Source organism: Pinus tabuliformis, chromosome 2_2, assembly GCF_031772625.1.
Source record: "Pinus tabuliformis cultivar Carrire ecotype Pingquan chromosome 2_2, CPIR1, whole genome shotgun sequence".
Classification (NCBI taxonomy): domain Eukaryota; kingdom Viridiplantae; phylum Streptophyta; class Pinopsida; order Pinales; family Pinaceae; genus Pinus; species Pinus tabuliformis.
This window is the reverse complement of record NC_142300.1, coordinates 311,626,898-311,649,422: the sequence shown is the minus strand read 5'-3', so window position 1 is coordinate 311,649,422 and position 22,525 is coordinate 311,626,898. Positions and strand designations below refer to the sequence as shown.

Below are 22,525 nucleotides of genomic sequence, written 5' to 3'. Positions count from 1 at the left end.
AACAATGGAGAGGGAGATGAAGAATACACACACACATTAGAACTAAACTGGGAATGTCAAGTTCTGGATCGAAGTCTGAAGTCCATGTGTTTAAATATAGACCTCTTGAATCCATAAAATACAAACCTTTCTAAAGATCAGGTATCGGTTTTCTTTGGATTCAAAGTAGAATGTGAAAAATCCTCTTTCGTAGAAATGGATGGAGATCTGACCTTGGGTTTTTAGAGCCCAATTTCGCTCGACCCAATTCTGAATAGTTTTGGGGAATTCCAGAGGCCTATAAATTGACCAACCAAACCTCGCTTTGCCAAAGAGAGAGCATCTTTGCGAGGTATTGAAGGGGGGAGCTCAATTTCCAGGATTGAGTTTAGTTTCTTACAAATATGGAAATGGAGGGATGCTCCTGGGGAGAACCAAGAGAGCTGATGAGCCTCTTGAAACCCTGAGCAGCTGGATCAGGGGAGGAATGAGAAGGAGGACGACCGCCCTCCGAAGTTTCCCCTGGAGGGGCCACCATGCAAATCGATCAACATGAGTCCTCAACACATGCAACAATGCAACACAACCTTAGTCGCATAACAATTAATATTGATGTTTCGATCACCACGCTCTTAGTAGGTTCAAAATGCACCCTAGGCTGATTTAATTATTAATAATTGATAATTGATAATTGATAATTATTTTTATTTTTATGTAATTTGACCTATTCCAAAAAATTTAACTAATAACTACAGTTATTAATTTTAATTTTATATTTTATTTATTTATTTTAATTGTATTTTATTTTTATTTTTATTGTTATGTAATTTTACTTAGTCAAAACGTTTACATAATAAAACATAACATAACATCACATAACATAACCTTACAACATCTCTTCCATACTGGGCAGGAGAGCCTCTAGACACAAAAATATATTCATATTGTTATATATACTAAATACTACATTGGTTTTGGGATATGCTCTAACTACTTTTGCTTGATTAAAAAATATCTTCTTTTTTATAATAGTTTAAGAACCCAACATCTAGAAACATAGCAAAAGCAAGCTTTCTTATAACCTACCATCAAATTATCCCAAACAATGATATTTTCCTTGAATAATAATAATGAGTCTATATGTATTCACAATAATAATTACAGTTATTAATTTTAATTTTAATTGATATTCATCACAAGCTCAACTGGAACTATAGCATTGAGAAAAGGATTAATGGGGGATGGAAAGCTTATTTTTGTCTTGAAAATAATTGTAAAACAACAAACCTCGTAATGTGGGATAGAAAGAAGTTCTTCTTTGAAACTTTAGTCACTCCGGTTATCTTATATGGATGTGAGGTTTGGGGTTGTAGAATTGCATATGCATCTAGGAGAGCCATTAATTCACGTTTTCCAAGCTAATTGTACCAATTGCCCAACCTCTTCAATTTTTGCCCATTAAGGATTGAAGCGAAATGGAAGGGGTCCCAAATTGACACCCTCCTCGAATGTTAACGGAATTGCCTTGTGATCAGATGTTGTAGATGAGATAATTTTTGAAGTCAATGATCCTATTCCATTGATGAGGCTTACATGGATTAAAAAATGATCTAACCTTTCCTTAATGTTACCAGGTCCATTCCTTCTATTACTCCACGTAATTTTGCCATTCTTTGGGGGAATGTCTAGTCAATTCCTCTCCTCTATTATGGTTTCTAAGTTATCTCTGCTTGGGTCTAGAAGGAAGGCGCCCCCATGTTTTTCTCATGCATTGATTATCAGGTTAAAATCTCCTCCAATAATAACATTTTGAGAGTTTGGAGAATTCGGAAAATCCATAGTATCCATTTTTGAGTTGACGTTTCGAGTCTATAACAAGACTAATCATTAGGACAAATTTTCTAAGAAGAGAAGGAGATAGAGGAAATAAAGAAGGGATTGACACAATAAAAGAGAAAGGGGGCGTACACATCGTATATTATTATGGATTTCCTTGTATTTTTGCTTGAGTACTCCATTTTGATCCAATGTTGATTTAGTTCCTTTGAGCTCCAAAATTGTATGACTCCACATCGTGCAAATCCTGCCAGATGCTCCTCTCACACTGATTGCAGGTCCTTTAATTTTTTTTTATTCTTTGTACTATCTCTACCATTTCTTCTTCAGATTGTTTGGTCTCCTAGATTAGAAATATTTATGGAGCTTCAGATTTGATTAGATCTTTGACTGCATTTTCTTTGGAGATATTCCCAAGAGCTCTGCAGTTCCAGGAGACCAAGTTTTTATTTATTATGAGCTGGAGCTGTAAGGCCTTTTCCTTTACCTGCTTGGGTTTGCAGGTCCTTATTTCCTGCTCCTCTATCGATATAAGAATCCATTGGTTGTTGGATCCCCACGCCATATCCTTTTGAGATTCTTCATATCGTATTTCCTTATTGGACTTCCTTCTAGACTTTTTGGGCTTTTCAGATGAGGCCAAGGGTTCCTTAGATTTGTTCTTAGTGTAATCCCTACGTAAGAGGTGGTGAGGGGAGTAGGCGAGGGATTGGGAGAAGCTGGAGGAGGGAGGTTGGGGGAGGAGAGAGGGATTTTTGGAGGACAGGGAGAAGGAGGTGATGGGGAGGAGAACATGGTGTTGCTCCATAATTTCCCCTTCTTCATGGTCAGAAGGATCAACTTCGTTGGTAAGAGAAGAAAATGGATTGTTGCTAAGGTGATAATTGGATCGTGGAGGAATAGAAGGGATAGATGGGAGGTCTTTAGTGGGGATAGATCTAGATTGGGATGACCTTGCACACTTAGAAGATTTATTGAGATTCCATAAATTCTTGCATTTAATAGTTTCCCAATGTGCTTCTTGGATTTCAGCTAGATATTTGGCAACTCTCTTAGTGTATCTATTAGTGAAATGACCATATTCATGACATACCTTTCATTTTAATGGGAGTTGTTCATAATCCAGTTGTTGGATGTGTGTCCAGTTATCTACCTTGATCTTGACTGCCTTCGAAATTCATTTGCCCAGATCGACTTTCGCACAAATTCGAGCGCATGTATGTGAATTGTCTTTTGGTTCACTTCTATCTATATACTTGCTAACTGCATTGCCAATTTCTCTTACAGAATCGTCTCCCCAACAATGGAGAGGGAGATGACGAATACACATGCACATTAGAACTAAACTGGGAATGTCAAGTTCTGGATCGAAGTCTGAAGTCCATATGTTTAAATATAGACCTCTTGAATCCATAAAATACAAACCTTTCTAAAGATCAGGTATCGGTTTTCTTTGGATTCAAAGTAGAATGTGAAAAATCCTCTTCCGCAGAAATGGATGGAGATCTGACCTTGGGTTTTTATAGCCCAATTTCGCTCGACTCAATTCTGAATAGTTTTTGGGGAATTCCAGAGGCCTATAAATTGACCAACCAAACCTCGCTTTGCCAAAGAGAGAGCATCTTTGCGAGGTATTGAAGGGGGGAGCTCAATTTCCAGGATTGAGTTTAGTTTCTTACAAATATGGAAATTGAGGGATGATCCCGGGGAGGACCAAGAGAGCTGATGAGCCTCTTGAAACCCTGAGCAGCTGGATCAGGGGAGGAATGAGAAGGAGGACGACCTCCCTCTGAAGTTTCCCCTGGAGGGGCCATCATGCAAATCGATCAACATGAGTCCTCAACACATGCAACAATGCAACACAACCTTAGTCGCATAACAATTAATATTGATGTTTCGATCACCACGCTCTTAGTAGGTTCAAAATGCACCCTAGGCTGATTTAATTATTAATAATTGATAATTGATAATTATAATTATTTTTATTTTTACGTAATTTGACCTATTCCAAAAAATTTAACTAATAATTACAGTTATTAATTTTAATTTTATATTTTATTTATTTATTTTAATTGTATTTTATTTTTATTTTTATTGTTATGTAATTTTACTTAGTCAAAACGTTTACATAATAAAACATAACATAACATCACATAACATAACCTTACAACATCTCTTCCATACTGGGCAGGAGAGCCTCTAGACACAAAAATATATTCATATTGTTATATATACTAAATACTACATTGGTTTTGGGATATGCTCTAAAACTACTTTTGCTTGATTAAAAAATATCTTCTTTGTATAATAGTTTAAGAACCCAACATCTAGAAACATAGCAAAAACAAGCTTTCTTATAACCTACCATCAAATTATCCCAAATAGTGATATTTTCCTTGAATAATAATAATGAGTCTATATGTATTCACAATAATAATTACAGTTATTAATTTTAATTTTAATTGATATTCATCACAAGCTCAACTGGAACTATAGCATTGAGAGAAGGATTAATGGGGGATGGAAAGCTTATTTTTGTCTTGAAAATAATTGTAAAACAACAAACCTCGTAATGTGGGATAGAAAGAAGTTCTTCTTTGAAACTTTAGTCACTCCGGTTATCTTATATGGATGTGAGGTTTGGGGTTGTAGCATCTCTAGAGAATCTTGGAGAAAGATTGAGCAAATCCAGAAGCGTTTTATAACGTATAATCTCAAAATTAAAAGCAACACACCCTATCCTATTCTCCTTATAGAAGTGGGTCTTTCCCCTATCGAGAGCCTAGCTATGACTAGGCTTCTGTTGTACAAGCACAAGCACAATAACATAGGAGACCATAGACTTCCTAAGCTAGCTTTAAATTCCAGCAAAAACCACCTAAGGCTCAAACGAGGTTGGTATAAAGACACCAGGGCCTTATTAAACCATTGGGAGATCGACGAGAATGTTGCATTGCAAAACATTAATAACATTAAAAATATTGTTACTTCTAAGTTCAAAGAAAAATGTGGTGTGAGAAAGATTTAATAGCTAAAAGAAAATTAAGATATTATAAGGAGGTCATCAACCCCACCCTAGAAGATCAAAAGTATCTCTCTGTTTTAACTAGCTCAAAGAAGAAAATTAATATAGCCAAGATTAGAACAAACTCTCATGAGCTCCATAGTGAAACAGGTCGTTGGGCAGTTCCTAAAACACCATGGATGGAAAGGTTCTTCCATCTCTATGAGAATATGAACATCGAGGATGAAAATCACTTCCTCTTAGAGTGCCCTAGGTACAACCACATTAGATCTCAGTTTCAAAATCTTTGTTGCAATACTAACCTTCCTAGCCTTTTACGTTGTCAAAATTACAGTGACCTCGGGAGGCTTCTCTCCAAGCTTTTTGAGCATAGGAATAAAATCTTAAATCAAACTAAATAATTCGTTTCTTTAGGTCTGATAGACCAAAGTTTGGTCTCAGTGGATGTTAACCATCATCATCATCATCACAAATAACAACCAATAAAAATTATCTTCATTATCAATTTGAAATTTAAATTATGATAAAAAATAGTCTAATTATTAAAAATTTTTTTAATTTTAATTTTTTGGTTAATTATAAATTTTATTTATGTAAAAACTGTTTTTAAATATATAAACGGATTCCAACTCAAATTACATAGCTAAAACTCCAAATTCCAAAAAAATCCGTAAAGTAAAATTAACTTTTAAAAAATAACCAAAAAATTAAAAACATCTCACGGCTCTAATAAATTTTATTGCTATTTAAAAAAATATTAAATACCACTTATACATACTAATTTTATCACTATTTACTAATAAAGTATCGCTAAATCTACACATTCATAATTAAATGCTTTATATCACTATTTAAATATTATATACTAAGACAATGCTATATGGTTATAAGATAATATTAGGAATATTAAATACTCTCTCATGTACCCATTAAATGCTTCCCCGAATTTAGGAAGGTTTAATACTTTTTCTTCCGATAAGGAAAAAACCCAGACATGAGTAGTACGTTAGCGATGAATACGCCAAATTTTCTGGCCGGTAAACTGAAGTTTCCAAATTTATACTTCCAACGGTCAAATATTGAAGTCGGTAGCTGAAAATAGGTTATAACGTTCACAAATTGAAGATTCGACTTCAAAACCGTGTTTCCCTATCTCGCTTTTATTTCATTCCCTTGTGTCCGAAGCAATCTCTTCAACTTCCCATCGCTTTTCGATTCAAACATTTATCCCTCCATTTCTGAGACTCAGTATCTGCTACGCTGCAAATCCTCTCACAGTGTTCAATTTTTGCAGAAGAAAAAGGGTCCCAATTTCGCTGAGATATCAAGCTTTGGCATGAGCCATGGCGTTTCCGTATCGGCCTAAGTTTCAATCTCCGAAGAAGCCCAATTCTCCCAGCTTCTCAAGAATCCATAATCTCAAGGAAAACACCAATAATACCAACCATTATTCTGAAGCCACCAGGTCTGAAGATCGATCCTCCTCGTTGAAGAAAGCAATGAAGAAAAGCTACGCTTCCCCTACTTTCTCGGCTTCTTCTAAGGCTAAAAAGGCACCCTCAGATAGACAGGATCCTTCTTCATGGAAACCCACTTGGGACAAAATACCTGTAACCCCCCATTCCTCAGCCATCGCTTCCTCAGTGGTTACAGAGGCCCTTGCTGTAGCCAAGGATCAAGAAATTAAGAAGAGAGAAGATGTCATGGACGTAGAAAGAACGCCGGAGCCACCAACATTGGAAGAGTTGCAGAGAAAAGTAAAGAAGTTCCTGGAAGAGCACACGCCCCAGCGCAGAGCAGAAAATTCTGTTAATTCTATTTTATCTGAGGTTAGTATACATTCTTCTCTTTATTTTCTCCTTGCATTAAGATTTTATATATATGGGTATTGCCCACATCGGCATTTATGTGATGTTATAGAGATTTTTTAGCAGGAAAAACAGAGTGGTCTGCCGCCGTATGATCCTAAGAAGAACTACTTGTCTCCGAGGCCGCAGTTTCTGCGCTATCGCCCCGATAGAAATCTTGATTTTATTCTGAATGGTGACAGCCCTGGGAAATTCCAATTGGAATTTGACAGAGACCAAGTAGAGTTGTTTGGAGGCTTGGATGAAGGTGTTTCAAAATATGAGGGTGTTGGAATCAATGGCCTTCACTTGGAGGACGTATCTACAGAGAACAGGCCTTGGGTTGAGGACTTTTCGGATAATGAGCCTCAACAAGAGAGTGAATTGCAGTCTTTGGAGAGGCAAATGGCTTCGGTTGACATATCAACAGGGTTGGCATGTGAAGGTAATGAAGGTTTTGCAGAGGATAAGCAACTTTGTGGAGATGAAACATGTCAAATTACAGATCAGTATTGCAACGATAGACAACATGAAATGGATTTAGTGCCTGAAGAAGACACAATTGTCTGCAGCCCTATCTCTAATGAAGCAAATAGAGTTGAAGAAGCTGTGACCAGGTTGGATACTTCCATTGTAAAGCCTAAGTCAGGCTCTGTTGTAGAGGTTGAAGAAAGTTGTGATGATGATGAAATGGAAGAAGCTCCCAAATGGGTTCGTTTTGCAAAGAACTGCTTGGTGCTGATATTTGCAGTGGTTTCCGTATCGGTGGCCATTCTAGCTTCTGGTAGTCCAGGACTTCTTCCCTCTTCATTGCACGGCAACCCCTTGGCTACTTCATGGCAGTCTAGCAAGTTACACGGTCCTACAATGAAGGTTTTGAGAGGTGCTGAAGGTCTTTGGAGCCCACCGATGTATTGTGATGTCAATTTGAAAGCACTGCAGAAACATGGGCAGTCTGGGCTTCGGATGAGAACAACTGGTTTTTGGCTATCTACGAAGGAATTTTGTTTAGATAATTTTAATAAGCTTGAAGTTGGTACTGAAAAGTTGCCACGGTCTTTTGTCTCTGATATTTCCATGCCTGGTAATTTCAATGAACCCTCAGATGCTGGGGATTCAGGTTCTGCAATGGTATCGCATGACGAAAATCCAGAGATCCCTGAAAAAGGTTTTACGCCCAGACTCCCTTTTGACTCAAGTCAATTTGTGCAGAGTGATGGGGCAGAGTATGGTTATGATACAGAGTTCAATTCCATGCAGTATAGTCCCAATGAACCTTCACCTGTTGGTGATTCAGTTTCTATGTTGGAACTGCATGATGAAAACCCATCCTATAGCCATGCCAGCCTTGCTAAAAGTTCTTTGCCCATACCCCCATCTGGATTAAATGAATCTGTGCAGAGTAACGAGGCACATTACGGGCATGAAGTTGATTACGTCCATGACCACTTTCGGGATGGCAGCGGGGCAGACTACGGTCACAATGAGGCAGATCACAATTATGAGCCTTCAGCCTTGTCCTCTGAAACCGAAGGCCAAGAGGATGCAGATAGATTTGATGGTTTATTTTCTCCATCGCAAGAGTATACCGAGGTGCCACGCTCATTTGAGATCGGCTTCTCATGGCCAGAAGAAATCGATGCTGGAACAGAAGGATTTGATATAATATATGGTAAAGAACAAAAAGTTGCTGCAGAATACCAGCAGGTGATGGAAGTCTCAGTTGATGCAGAGAATACCCAAGTTCTTGAATCTGTCATTCTAGACAGTGTACATGATATAGAAAACTTACCAGTAGATGCAGAAAAAAATGTTAATAGTTCTGAGGACAGTATTCCTGAATTGGTATCAATTATGGACTTTGGTGCAGATGTATCTCATGAATCTGAGTCTCATTTTGGTAATAGTGGTTCACATGACTTTGTTTTCTCCTCATCTGAAACAGAAACTAACAGTGAAATACAGAGTTTTGAGAGCCTTTTCATTCAAGATCCAGAGGAACTGAGCACATCATCAGGTGGAGGTGATTACTATATTCCTGCAATGGCCAGTCAGTCCAAGACACTAAATTTTGAGAGCCAAAATGAATTTGAATTCAGACATAATGAATCTGTCATGTCTCTAGTGGAAAAGAGTAGTAGGGAGGGGGATCAGACATATCAGTTGTTCATGATCTCGGAGATTCTAGTACTCCAGCAAAATCACTGAAATATATCTTGCTTTTTGGAACTATAGGTGCATCTATTTTTGCAGTTGCGATGCTTGCTACATATTTGGTCAGTGTGTATAGAAAGAGTGCCAAATGTACAAGTCCTAAGAGAGCCCAAGAACATGATCAGAACACTGTAGCAGAGAAAAATGGTCCTACAGAAGATGGTCATTCCATACCGAGAAGGGAGATACTATATCCCCAGAGAAATCACTTTTCTTCAATGCAGATGACTGTGCCCTGCGAAAATAACTTCGAGCCGAGGGATTCCTATGTGCCGAAGGTGGAACTTCTTAATGAGTATTTGCCATCAAAGGTGGTAAACACTTCAGAAAGAAAACTCAATACCTGGCTTTTATCAAGTACCCAAGAAAATTCATTTCACACCCCAGAGAGGAAGGTTAGGAGAAGCAACACATACTCGGAAACAGAGCAAGGAAGTATGGCTACTCAAGAGATGTCTATGGATGATTCTCCATCTTATGGGAGCTTCACAACTCTGATGAAAGAGGTATTCTACTTTTAATCCCAACATCAAACTTGTTAAGCTTTTCCTTTGTTTTTTCTACCTTTGTGTTTTGGTTTTGAAATAATATTCCAACCTTTGCAAGGCATTTTCTTGCTTATCAATTGCCATTGAATATCAAGTAAAAGTGGAATTTGGTTTCTTCATTTCGAGGTTGGTAAAATAGTTGTCTAGGAGCAGGGGAATTTGGTTTCTTCCATCCTACCAATCTTCCTTAGAGCTACCTGATTTGAGCTATCTTGTCAGACTTTTTCAGTGTTGTGCGAGCCATTTGATGTACAGATGTTGTTCATGTGCTTATTTCAGTCTCAATTCTCTTTTCACTGCACCTTGTTTCCTTTGCATTTCAAGTAAAAATGGAATTTGGTTTCTTCATTACAAGGTTTCTAGGAGCCGGGGATGCTCTTTTTCCATTCTACCAATCTTTCTTATATATCTTATCAGATTTTTTAGTGTTGTGTGAGCAATTTTATGTAAAGATGTTGTTCATGTTCTTATTTCAGTCTCAAATCTCTTTTCACTGCACCTTGCTTCCATTTTATTTCTAGGATCTCTATTCTTCCCTCGAAAATTTTCTTCTGGGCAGTCCTCAATTCATTCCATAAATATGTAAAAACAAACCAGCATGTAGGAAATATTTGAATGAGTTATAGATAGTGATCCAATTTCATACTTGTCTGATTGTGTATCTCCAAAATTTGGTTTCAGAGATACCTTTTTATGAGTTGCTTGTCTACAATGCAGGGTTCAAGTGAAGAGCAGATGAAAGTGACACCTGTAAGAAGATCAAACCGACTTCGTAACCAAAAGAAGTCTCCATTATCATCTGTACGAACGATCTCTAAATGAAGATCCTGCATCATGTTCTTCCTTAGAGCTACCTGATTTGAGCACAGGGAAAAGCACGAACGACATAAAGAATTTTTTCTCCAAAAATTGTGGCTGTCAATCACCAACCTCCAACAAGATATTTTGTTATGGTTGATCTTCTTGAAATTCGTGATAGAACATATTTTAAGGAATTGGGTTTTGCATTTCTCAGTGGATTAAGTAACGAGGGTTACAAAATAGCACTCCTGGATGCCTGTGGTTCTTCTGTTGAACTCTGATGTATGCTTTAAGTTGCCACAATCAAGACCTGATTCAGTTTTTGATCAAATGTATATACATACATGTATTTATTCATGAAAATCCTACACCCAATGGAAAGAAATCCAGGCTTGATGTGTTAGTCACCGTCTATTTTACTTTTGCCTTTGAGATTACAATACAACTGGTGGCTTTACTTAGTTAATCAAATTACTGATGCAAAATTAGAAATACATTGAATACATTCAAGTTAGTTCAGTCAACTTTGTTTACCTCTTCCCTGTTGCCATTTTGAACTGCTTCACAACTTTTTGTACACTGATAACATGCAAATGTGGGTTCTTTTGCTAGTGACAACTAAAAAGTTCACATAAAAGGTACTCTCACGACGAACCCAGGTCAAATCAATAAGTGGGTGTTTTTTGGAAATTGAATGAGGAGTCTTTGTTTAGAATAGATGCAATTAGAATAGGTGTAATATGTAATAGATATCAGTGTAGTTTTTTGAAGACTGAAAAAGAAACATAGTTTAAATATGTATCAGGCTCTGGTTTGTGTTCCAGGGTTCAGCCCTGTATATATACTTATTTTAAAACTAATTAAACTATATAATATAAAATAAATAAAAATAAAGTCGCATAAGATATATAAATATAAAATAAATAAAAATAAAGTCGCATAAGATAAGAGGAATATAAATAATGTAAAATAAATAAAAATAAAGACATAATTTAAAATATTTTGTAAAAGTATGTTTAATTGTTTTTAATATGTTATTAAATGTATTTGTCTGATTAGTGGAGAAGTAAATATAATTGCTTTTAATTGATCGGTGGAAAATTATAAATAGTCAAAATAATAAAAAGATAAAATTAGAAAAGTCACGTAAAACAAGAGGTATTTTGAATAATATAAAAGAAATACAAATATAAAATAATAATAATAAAAGTCACGTAAAATTAGAGGTATTTTGAATAATATAAAAGAAATAAAAATATAAAATAATAATAATAATTTATTTATTTTTTTAGAGTAGATGTGATTGTTTTTAGTTTAAGTGTAATTGTTTTTAATTAATTAGTAAGAGTTATAAATTTATATAAAAATGTAGGTTTTTTTGTTAAAGTAAAAAGATGGGTGTTCCGTTAAGGCACTCCTTGATGTGAAGTGACTGGATGTGAGTCTGGTTCAATTCCCTACCCTGATAGGGGTGATATCTTGGACATGATGAAGATGTAGTCCTACCAATCTCACAAAAAAAAATTAAACACAATTAATTTTTTTACAGAAGAGAAGAGGTATTGTGAATAATATAAAATAGATAAAAATAAAGATAACTAATATATTGGACATGATGATGTAGTTTTGGGTTAAATAAGATAAGATGTATCGTTGAATAATATAAAATAGATAAATAAAGATAACTGATATATTGGACATGATGAAGATGTAGTTTTGGGTTACATAAGATAAGAGGTATCGTGAATAATATAAAATAGATACAAATAAAAATAAGTAGTTTAAAATATTATTTTAAAGTAGGTGTAATTGCCTTTAATTGATTAGTGGGATTTGTAAACTAAACTTGAGAGATATAAAATTTAAACTTTAAAATTTAAAAGCTTGATCAAATAAACCCCTCAAGCACCTAAAATCTTGAAAATCTACTCTTTAAATCAAATAATATTTTTCATTTCAAATTAGGAATTCAAAAGTAATGACAAACAATTCTAATATTAAAGAAAATATTTTATAGTTTATTTATAATTAATTCGAACAATCATTATGTAATAGATATATAAAATAATGATGATGAATATATAAGTGATATGTTAAAATAAGAATTGCATTCTCAGATATGATTTTATTGGGCCATGGAAAGGAGTTAACTAGTGAATAACAAAATTGTTTGCCAGTGTTATGTTAATTTGGACATCTTATGTTTCTTTATAATGGATTCTAAATGTTATGATAATTTATTCTTAGTGATTTATTAATTTGATTAATAAAATCATATTGTTACATAAAAAGTTAGATTAATATATGATAATAGTTGGTTGATTGTAGTCTGGTGACAACTTGCAGTGGTGGTTGTGATAATCTAAGCCTAATATATTGGGATGAATAAGGCAAATGAGGACTTTTTTTAACCAAGGCATCAAATATTGTAGAAAACAAATTATAAATTGTAAATTTTAGGATTTTGAAAGTAGAAATAATTGGTAAAAGAATCAAAGATAAAAAAGTGTCTAAACATTGTCATAGTCAGATTTGATGAGACAACTAATGAAATTGTTCTAACTAAGACATTAGATATTGTATAAAGCAAATTAAAAATTAAAAACCCATGGATACCAACTTGAGAAAGTTCGGCCAAATAATCAAAGATGCTAGGAAACCAAATGGGCAATAAGAAGGAATAAAATAGCAATTTTACATGCTAACTTCAAAAGTAACAAATAAGGATTAAGAAAACTTAAAATAATAATGTGGAATTTTTGAAAACTTCCTTAGAGGAAGGGTTTTGAGCTTAAGTTGGATTTGAACCTCAATTGATCTTTATATTACTTGTGGAAAGATTGGAACATGATGAATTTTGTTAATTTAGATGAATAATATCATTTTTTCAATTTAAAATAAAAAGCAATGGCATAGGGGAATAGGTGCATTTGTTGCTACATCAAGAAGAAGCTCAACTCAAAGATTAAAATGCACAAGAGTGATCCCTATAACCAATATATCTAGCTTAATATCACTTTTGAATGCAAGAATATATATATTTTTTCTATATTTTTGTTATTTGTTACTTTGTCTCTCTCAATTATACCTTCTACATAACCATAATGTGGTTGATGCCTTTTTATTAACTGGAGAATGATATTCTACTTTGATAGCTAAAAAGGTCTTCTTCTAGGAGATTTTAATTATGAAGTTGGTAGAGTTCAATAAAATATTCACAATTTTATTTTGGACTAACTTCACTAGAAAATTAAAAGTGTCATTGATTATGCCATATCCTATGTTTCTTTAATAAAATTGATAATGTTGAAATACATGAGAAAAATGGACTAGGCTTTAATAGCACATCTTACATTAACAAATTCAAATTTTATGTTGCCTCTTATATAACATCCCAATTTATCTTTTAGGAAATTTATTTTCAGAAATACTAATCACCATAACATTGTAAATATTTTTAACTTTTACGATTAATAAAATGATAATAACCAAAATTACCATACATAATCATAGAGACTATTATATTTATGGGAAACATAATCCTTAAAGACTATGTAAACCAGAAAATATTCTTTTGTGTAAAAAGTGAAGAGTCTCGAGTGAAATTAATCCTTTGAGGTTGTGTAAACCAAAAATATTCATTTGTGTGAAAAGCAAAGTCTCAATTGAAATTGAAGAATATGAACCGTCTAAAATCTTCTTAGAACATAAAACCAAGGGTAACAAAATATTCTATATATGCATATCATATTATGCAATGCATCATATGTTGTACGTCTGTCTATGCCCGTCAAAACTGCCATAACGTTCCTCTGCACCATCGCCCTCAAGTAGAAACGGTGGGTTGTCGTCAGATGTGTTGCTATGTTCAAGATCGCATGCACCCACATGACCATCAAAATTTTGTGGTCTTCTTGACCAGGGCGCTCTCTCCCTTCTATGGTAATTTTTTCCCATCTTCTATCACCATCTACGTGCCTAACTGCATGCTATTTCCTCTAATCTAATTCCCAACTGCATGCTATTTCCTCTAATCTAATTGCCCGCCTACAGCTCTCAGTGCATATCTCTGTGTGCTTCACTTTTAAGCGCTTTTCTTTTGGTATCAAATTGTTCACCATTTACCAATTAAGAGGATTCTTGATTCAAAACCAGGAAATGTTTGTTGGGTGCTCTGTATACCCAAAACTGGTCTTTTTCCTACAATGCTTCATTAAAAAGAAGAGAGAAATAATACAACAATAATCTCCATGACACTTGAATAGTTCTGAACATAATGTGTTGAAACAAAAATTCTTATGAGACCATGATAGCAGCAACAGGTTTGAACCTTTGATGTGCATGTGCTTTAGGGGCCTCCCATTGTACATTTATTTTCCTGCTGTGAGTTGCTAAGGTTCAAGTTCTGTAAACTTGGTTGTATTATTATTGGTGTGCTCATATCCAAAATGGGGTATCCAAATAGAATGATGTGCAGACTATATACATATTATGTGCAGATTGTTGAGCAATATTCTACTCATGAGTCAACTTTTATATATATATATATATATATCCCACTGATTCCAGCTATTTCAATGAGTCACATTGTTGATGAAAGTGAGCAGAAACCATTGCTTGGTTTTGGATAGAATGATGTGTGAACTGTATACATATGATTTTTTTTAGATGAGACATTTCAGTTGAATACCTTAAAAGGTGAATGCATAGGACAACCAACTTGGACTATTTCCATGCTATCAAAAAAAATTGTGTGGCATTTCTTATTGTGGACAAGCTATAAATTCCTTGTGAAAATGGATGTTCCAAGACTGTGAGTATACTTGTTTACGGAACACGTCAAATTCTAGAAATTATTGTTGTTATAAACTTACAGGGCCAGCTATTTACCATCTCCTACTTAAAAAATGACACTATTTATGCGTATTTTATTTATTTATTTCAAAGGATAAAATTTGCTAGGTTTGGTAGTGGGTAGCACAAAATACTCCCTCCATGCCAAATTCAATAGAGATGTACTAGTGAAGAGCCAACTCCTGTAAGCGGTCAGAGTTGGTCCGTATTTGTTTTTTTTTTTTTACAGGAACGGTTATGGTTATGATGCTTTATATTAATCTTAGGCAGAATGTCAAATTCTGATTACATTTTGAGCTTCTTTGTCGTGCTGCATTTCTTTGCTAAGGATGAAGCTGAAGCTTACAATTTTCTTCCTACGGTAGACCCCCACTGAGTTGATTTCAGAGATTTTCCCCCACTTGTAAATACAAACAAATTGATTTAGAAGCAGACAGTAGAACATGACAGCAGATTATTTACGGAATGGGCTCCCATGATTCTTCATCCTCTATCTTTTTGGTCCCAGCAGAAAGAAGGACAGCTTTATTGGCTTCTGTGTCCGCCTTTTTATTATGGATTCTTAACACATGATAGTATTTCAAATCCTGGAAGCTTTTTTCCATATCTTTGATCCTGATAATCAGCCTTGCAAGATTGAGGTCCTGTACTGGGGTGTTGGTAATCATTGCATTTATAATGACTTGAGAGTCACCTATGACAATTACTTCATTTATGTCCAGTTCTTTGAGGATCTTGAGACCTTGGAAGAGAGCCAAGGCTTCAGCTTGGATGCTGGTAGTGTAATCTAGTCCCCAGGCGTAGGAGTGAATTTTTTCCCCGGATTGATTTAGGACAACACCTCCTGCACCTGCTTTGCCCGGATTTCCCTTAGCTGCTCCATCAAAGAAAAGGAAGTGCCTTGCTTGCGATTTTAGCCACTCTTGAAAGTCATTCTCAGGTTTTCTTATTTGCCATTCTTTGAAGATGAGGGCTTTTTTGATTGCTGGCTGAAATTGGAGTTCTAGCGTTGATCCCCATGCTATGTCCTGCTGTCTGAGGTTATTGTCATCTTTTATATCCATTAGGCATTCCTTTATATGGCTTTTTATCTTGGCTTCCAGGACTTTGTGATTATGCTTTGTGTCTCTAAAGATTCTTTTGTTGCGTTCTATCCATAGCTGCCAACAGATGATTTTTGGGAGGACAACCCATGTTGCCTTGATAATCAGATTTTTGGAGGGAGGACCTGGGAATCTGTTTGACCATTCAGCGAAAAGATCATAAGAGGAGCAAGGGACAACGAAATTTGGATCCAAGTCGTGAGTAAAATGGGACCAAATCTGCCTGGAGAAATTACATTCTAGCATTAGATGGTTTGTTGTCTCCACGCTTTCATTACACAGAGGGCACATGGAAGGGCCGTGGAAGCCTTTTTTCTGCAGATTGTCATACGTTAATATTTTCCCGTGACAGAAGACCCAGGCGAAGAAATCGACCTTGGGCCATGAGGGCTGATGCCAAACGCTTTGCCACGGAGCTGGATTCTGAGGGACGTGCGGTTTCTCAATCAATTTGGCGTACCCCTGTGCGACTGCATAACCTTTGATTTTTGATCCCCAGCCCATCTCGTCTCTCTTCTTCGATTGCGTGGGAGCCAGTCCTTGGAGGGCGTCTAACAACGTGCTCCACTCAGCTTTCAGATTGTCCGGCACATTTAATCGTTTCCAGCCTGCCCAAATCAGATTGTTCCAGCATGAAATATCCCACAGAGATTTTATTCCTTCTCTGTCCATCCAGCAGCGCAACGAATTTATGGAGGCTCTGGCTTCAATTGGCTCTTTGTTCATGATTCTGTCCGACCAAATACTGATGTTTTTACCGTTGCCTGGTATCCAGTAGGAGTGATCGATGATTAGAGATGCGGCTCTGTCATATATTTTGAGGAATGTCGAATTAGTCAGGCGTATCACATTTTTTAAGCATCTTAGTCTTGGTCCTCTGAAATATTTTTTCCAGATCACCTTTTGAGCCCAGCCAGGATTGGGGGCGATGATCCTCCACACTATTTTTGCTGCCATTGCTACATTTTGTTGACGGAGATTCTTAAAATTTAGGCCACCTTCCCACAGTGGCTTGGATATGATGTCCCAGCTGACAAGAGGGATCTTTTTTTCATTTTCTTTCCCTCCTTTCCAAAAAAATCTCCTTATGAAATCCTCCATTTTGTTTAATATAGATGCCGGAGCGAGGAGACTTGCAAATTGGAATAAGGGCAAGCTGTTGAGAACTGATTTAATTAAGACTGTTTTGCCTGCAGCATTCAGCCAGGAATAACCCCAGGCTTGGATCTTTGCCTTGAAATTTTCTAAATGCGGGAGCCAATCTTTACTAGTTGGTCTCTTTTGAGATATTGGTAGGCCCAGGTATTTGAAGGTCGACGAGGTGGAGGAAGCTTCGAAACCCAAGCATCTTGATAAGGCAGATAGCAGTCTAGGCGAGGTGTTCCAACTGAAAATATGACATTTGCTTTTGTTTACCACACTGCCTGAAGCTTCACTAAATTCATCCAGCACCTCTTTAAACTTTGTGGCCGAGGGAACAGAGGCAGGACCTAACAACAATGTGTCATCTGCAAATAAAGCATGATTGATATTTTTGGTTCCTCTTGCAATGCGCAGTCCATTGATCTCTTGATCCTGCAACTTTTTATCAAGCAGGAAGCTGAGGGCTGAGGCCTGGATGACAAAGAGTAGGGGGGATAGAGGGCACCCCTGCCTGAGTCCTCTCGAGGCTTTAAAGAAGTCAGTGGCTCTTCCGTTAACAAGGGGAGCTATCCAAGGCTCCGAGATGCAGGCCCGGATCCAATTAATGAAGTTTGTTCCAAAACCTAGCTTACACATGACATTCAAGAGGAAGCTATGATTGACACGGTCAAAAGCATTTGCTAAATCAAGTTTGATCACCATACCTTGCTCTTTTCGGAGTTGGCTCGAGTGTATTGCTTCCTGGACCAGTAGAAAATTGTCCACGATCTGCCTCCCATAGATGAAGCCTCCTTGGTTCTCTGGAATTATTTTGGGGAGGATAAACTTCAGTCTATTTGCAATTACTTTGGTGATCAGCTTATACCCTGTATTACATAGAGAGATCGGCGGAAATCTGTTGAAGTTGTTGGCCCCTTTTTCTTTAGGTATGAGTGCTAAAAACGCAGAATTTGTACTGCCTCCGATTTTCTGAGTGTTGTGGGATTTTTGTACCATTTTGAGAAGATCTTTTTCAATAATTGGCCAGCACGTTTGGAGGAATCTAGCTGAGAAACCATCCGGCCTAGGGGCCTTGTCCAGATCCATGTCGAAGAGCGCCTTTTTCACCTCCTCTTTTGTGACTTTGGTCTCCAACAGTTCATTGATTCGCTGAGAAATTATAGAGGGTATATTATGTAATATCTCCGGAGAATGACTTGGATCCTTGTCTTCACTATATAAATTCTGAAAGTGAGTAAACACAGCTCTCTTTATATGCTCGAAGTCCTTATGGATATCTCCCTCCTCTTTAATTTCTGAGATAGTATTGAAGCATTTCCTTGCCTGGGCTTGTTTATGGAAATAAGCAGTGTTCCTATCCCCTGCTTTGAGCCAGAGGTTCCGAGATTTCATTCTCCAATACTCTTCTTCAGCTAAACAGGCCTTGTGGTATTGCTGTTGCAGAAGGGTTTCTTGTTCTAATGAGTCCTTTGTAAGAATTGCGTTTTCCATGCTATTTTGGTGAGAAGTAAGAGCTGCTTTAATGGTTTTCCTTGTTATGGTTGGGTTGGGCAGCGTTTTGGCCCATCTTTTTAGGACTCTTTTCATCCTTCTGAGTTTTTCCTCCCAAATATAGAATGGCGATCCATTGACCGGATAATTCCAACATTCCTTGACTATTTGCATGAAATCATTCTCCTTTACCCAAAGAGGGCTGAACCTAAATGGGATGGGGCCCAGATCATGATGGGCTAACAAGTCTAACATAATGGGCTTATGATCAGAGATGCTGTTGGCAAGTATATGCATTCTAGGCTCTAATCCTAGCAGCAGAAAGGAACTTTGAATGATAAACCTATCTAACCTGGCAGCAATGTGGCCAGGGCCCATTCTTTTATTAGACCAAGAGTACTTACCTGAAGAGGGTTTAATGTCCAGCAAATCCCAGTCTTGCACTATGTCCTCAACCCATTCTCTAGCCGGATCTCTAACTATGCTGCCTCCCCTTTTTTCTGAAGGGTGTAAGGTAAGATTGAAATCGCCAGCAATTATTATGTTTTCCAAATCTGTCAAATCTGCTTGCTGTCTTAGAGAGTCCCAACAATCTTTTTTTCCCCAACGTTGACTGGAGAGTAAACGTTGAAGAGGCAGAACGTTTGCTTAGACTCCAGATTCTGCATTTTTAGCATCAACCAATGGGTATTCCTGGCCTCTAATAGAACTGTAAATTTATTGGGGTTCCAGAGAGTACCTATTCCTCTTGAGGCGCCCCGGGCGGAGATTGCTCTTGCTTCACTTTTATTCCAAACTTTCTTGCTTGTTTGGAGGAAGACTATGTCTTCCAGCTTTGTCTCCTGGACGAGAAGTAGATCTGGGGTTTCTGTCCTGATTAGACTTCTGGTGGCTTCTTCTTTCATTTTGCTCCCCATCCCTCTGCAGTTCCAGGAGATGACCTTCATTATTTATGCTTCAGATGAGCTCCCTTGGAGCCTTGGGGCGGGTTTTTCAATATCTTTGGCTTTGAAGCTAGCATTTTTTCCAAGGTTGGCTGGCTTCCCTGGAGTTTTTCTTTGTAAGTCTCCTGTTCCCTTTTTTCCCTATCTGTTTTCTGGCCTCTTGTTGATCTTCTTACCGGGGTGTGGGATTCTCCTATTTCTCCTTCCTCTTCTGATTCTTCCGTTTCTTGCTCTTCTTCTTCTTCTTCCATGAATATGCCTTTTGGGCTTGGTCCTTTGAGAGAGGCCGAGGGAGCTTCTTCCTCATCCTCTTGGGCTGTGACTTTGAGATTTTCCACTTCTTTGGGGGAAGCTGGAGGTGTGCTTTTCCTTGAGGATTCTGGCTTTTGGATCTCTACCTCTGGAGTGCCTTCTGTCGGTTGGCTTAAGAGGACGAATTTGTTTTCTTGCGCTTTTTTGGTAGGAGGTTTCTGAGCATTACCCTGAAAGTTGCCTTTGCTGGATGGTCCACTCTGTTTCTGTCCCCTGTGGTTGGTTCTGGCTCTTTTTACTTGATTCCATCCCTCTTCATTTCCTTTCTCTGGCTCTGGATTAGTCGGGCAGTTTCTAGCGAAGTGCCCATACACGTGGCATTTCCTGCATTTGAATGGCAGCTGTTCATAATCCAAGATCTGCAGATGGGACCAGCTACCGACTCTGATTTTGATTGCTTCTGGTAAACCCTCCTCTAGATCTACCTCCACACAGATCTTGGCACAATCATACTAATCCTTGTTGCTTGCCCGATCTATGAATTTCCCAAGGGAGTTTCCAATGTGTTTCAAGGAGTCCCAGTTCCAGCAGTGAACCGGCAGATTTGGTAGACGAACCCATAGTGGAACAGCCTTGGGAACATCTACCGCTGGATCGAAATCCGGGGTCCATTTGTTCAGGTAGAGACCTTGAGGACCCATGAAATACGATCCATTTCGAAAGATCAGGTCTTTGTCCTCTCTGGAGGTAAATTCAAAAAGGAAAAACCCTCTTCCTAGAAAGTAAGAGGTAACGCTTTGATTGATTAGGGGCGCCCAGTTTCTGTTAACCCATTGCTCTATAATTTTCGGGGAGGACCAAAGTCCCGTGAATTGGCCAATAAGTCCCTGATCCGCCAATGACAAAGCTACTTGCATGGGAGTCTCCGGAGGCAAGGAGATCTCTGGAATTTCATCTAGCTTCTTGACGAATTTGGAGGCATTGTTTCTGGCCCTGAGACTCCATCAGGTTTGATGCCGGCCGCCACACGGGCAGCGCAGCATAGGCCACACCCTAGCCAGAAGAATAGCTGAATGCCTTAGATCCGATCAGATCTAATTCAAGAAGGCCCGCAGGTTGCAGGATCGGCGAACAGCAAGGAGATCGCAGGCTTAGAGCCCGCAGGGGGCGGGTCTCGAGAGGAGCCGAGGCTCGCAGCGAAGGCCTGATCACCGAGGACGCCCAGCGCTCAAAAATGTTAGCTGTGCTAAAACCTATTGTGCCCCTATTGTTATTATTGTGCCCCATAGAATACTGGACCAATATTTGTTATAGAATGTAATAAAGTGCAAAGTTCACATCTTTCCTCATAACAAGTTGTTTTTCAATTCATATTTCTTGGAACAAACTTCGTTATGAACCTTTGGCATCGAGGGCTGCTTTGTCTCTTTGTAGTTTCGAGGATTTGGTTTTTTAAGAATTTGAGGGGCTTATAACCCCCAACTTTGGCTTAAGGCTCAAGTCTTTTTCAGGCAGCCAAGAACTTGAAAATGTAATAAGAAGATTTAGGTACCATTACATGTGATGTGCCCAAAATTGCCGTCATTGTGAAGGTTGAACACCTCGGGAGTCTACTCTTCTTTCTCTTCAACATTTTGAATATTTTCACTACTCACACCTTTTCAACATTTTGAATATTGTCATTACTCACACCTTTATTGTTAAGGTGACATTTAGTCTCGTGACTTCTATTCCATTTGGATAACATGGAGATGGTAAGTTTATTTTTACTCTTTAAAAATAAGTTGATTTTGCATTGTAAAAGGGTGCATTTTTAGTTGAAGTAAACACTTTTCTTTTATTGTTAAGGTGACATTTAGTCTCGTGATTTCTACTCCATTTGGACAACATGGAGATGGTAAGTTTATTTGTACTCTTTAAAAATAAGTTGAATTTGCATTGTAAAAGGGTGCATTTTCAGTTGAAGCCAACACTTTTAATTTGTTGAGCTACAATTTTTGTAAAATGGCTTGAATTGATGGAATATTAGTTTTACACTTTTAATTTGTTGAGCTACAATTTTTGTAAAATGGCTCGAATTGATGGAATATTAGTTTGACTAAATATTTTTATACTCTCTACTATTGATGATATAGTCAAAATCTACAAAGCCATTTTCACAAATATTCTAACCTATTTACAAGATTTATAGGACTTGATGAGTTTCTTCAACTCGAATCACAATTCTAGCAAGATGAATTACAACAAATAAATCAACATTATGAATTAGCTCTTGTTCATTAACACCTCTCTTTCATATTGATTCCCATCAATAGTCAACACTTGATCAAATCAATGATGTCACTTCAGAGGTAGATTCAAATGAAGATGAAGAAGTTTTGCTTGCACTTCCCAAGCCCATCGTCAGACCTTGAGAAGAATTCATCAACAACAAACGTCGAACTAGTCTTGGATATGAAAAGGAAATGACCTTTTACATTCCAGACCA

At 37.2% G+C, this 22,525-nt stretch overlaps 1 protein-coding gene across 2 annotated transcripts; it reads left to right on the top strand.

The window, feature by feature from the left end:
• Nucleotides 1–5,999: 5,999 nt before the first annotated feature.
• Nucleotides 6,000–10,636, top strand: LOC149192538 (uncharacterized). Of its 2 annotated transcripts, none has more exons than XM_089404640.1 (4): nucleotides 6,000–6,669; nucleotides 6,775–8,710; nucleotides 8,923–9,407; nucleotides 10,167–10,636. In XM_089404640.1, exons 1-4 carry the CDS (start codon nucleotides 6,184–6,186, stop codon nucleotides 10,269–10,271), a joined length of 3,012 nt encoding a protein of 1,003 aa, XP_089260766.1. In that variant the 5' UTR covers nucleotides 6,000–6,183; the 3' UTR covers nucleotides 10,272–10,636. The 2 variants fall into 2 exon arrangements, with proteins under 2 accessions (XP_089260766.1, XP_089260765.1); XM_089404639.1 differs by having other exon boundaries at nucleotides 6,772–8,710.
• Nucleotides 10,637–22,525: the final 11,889 nt, after the last annotated feature.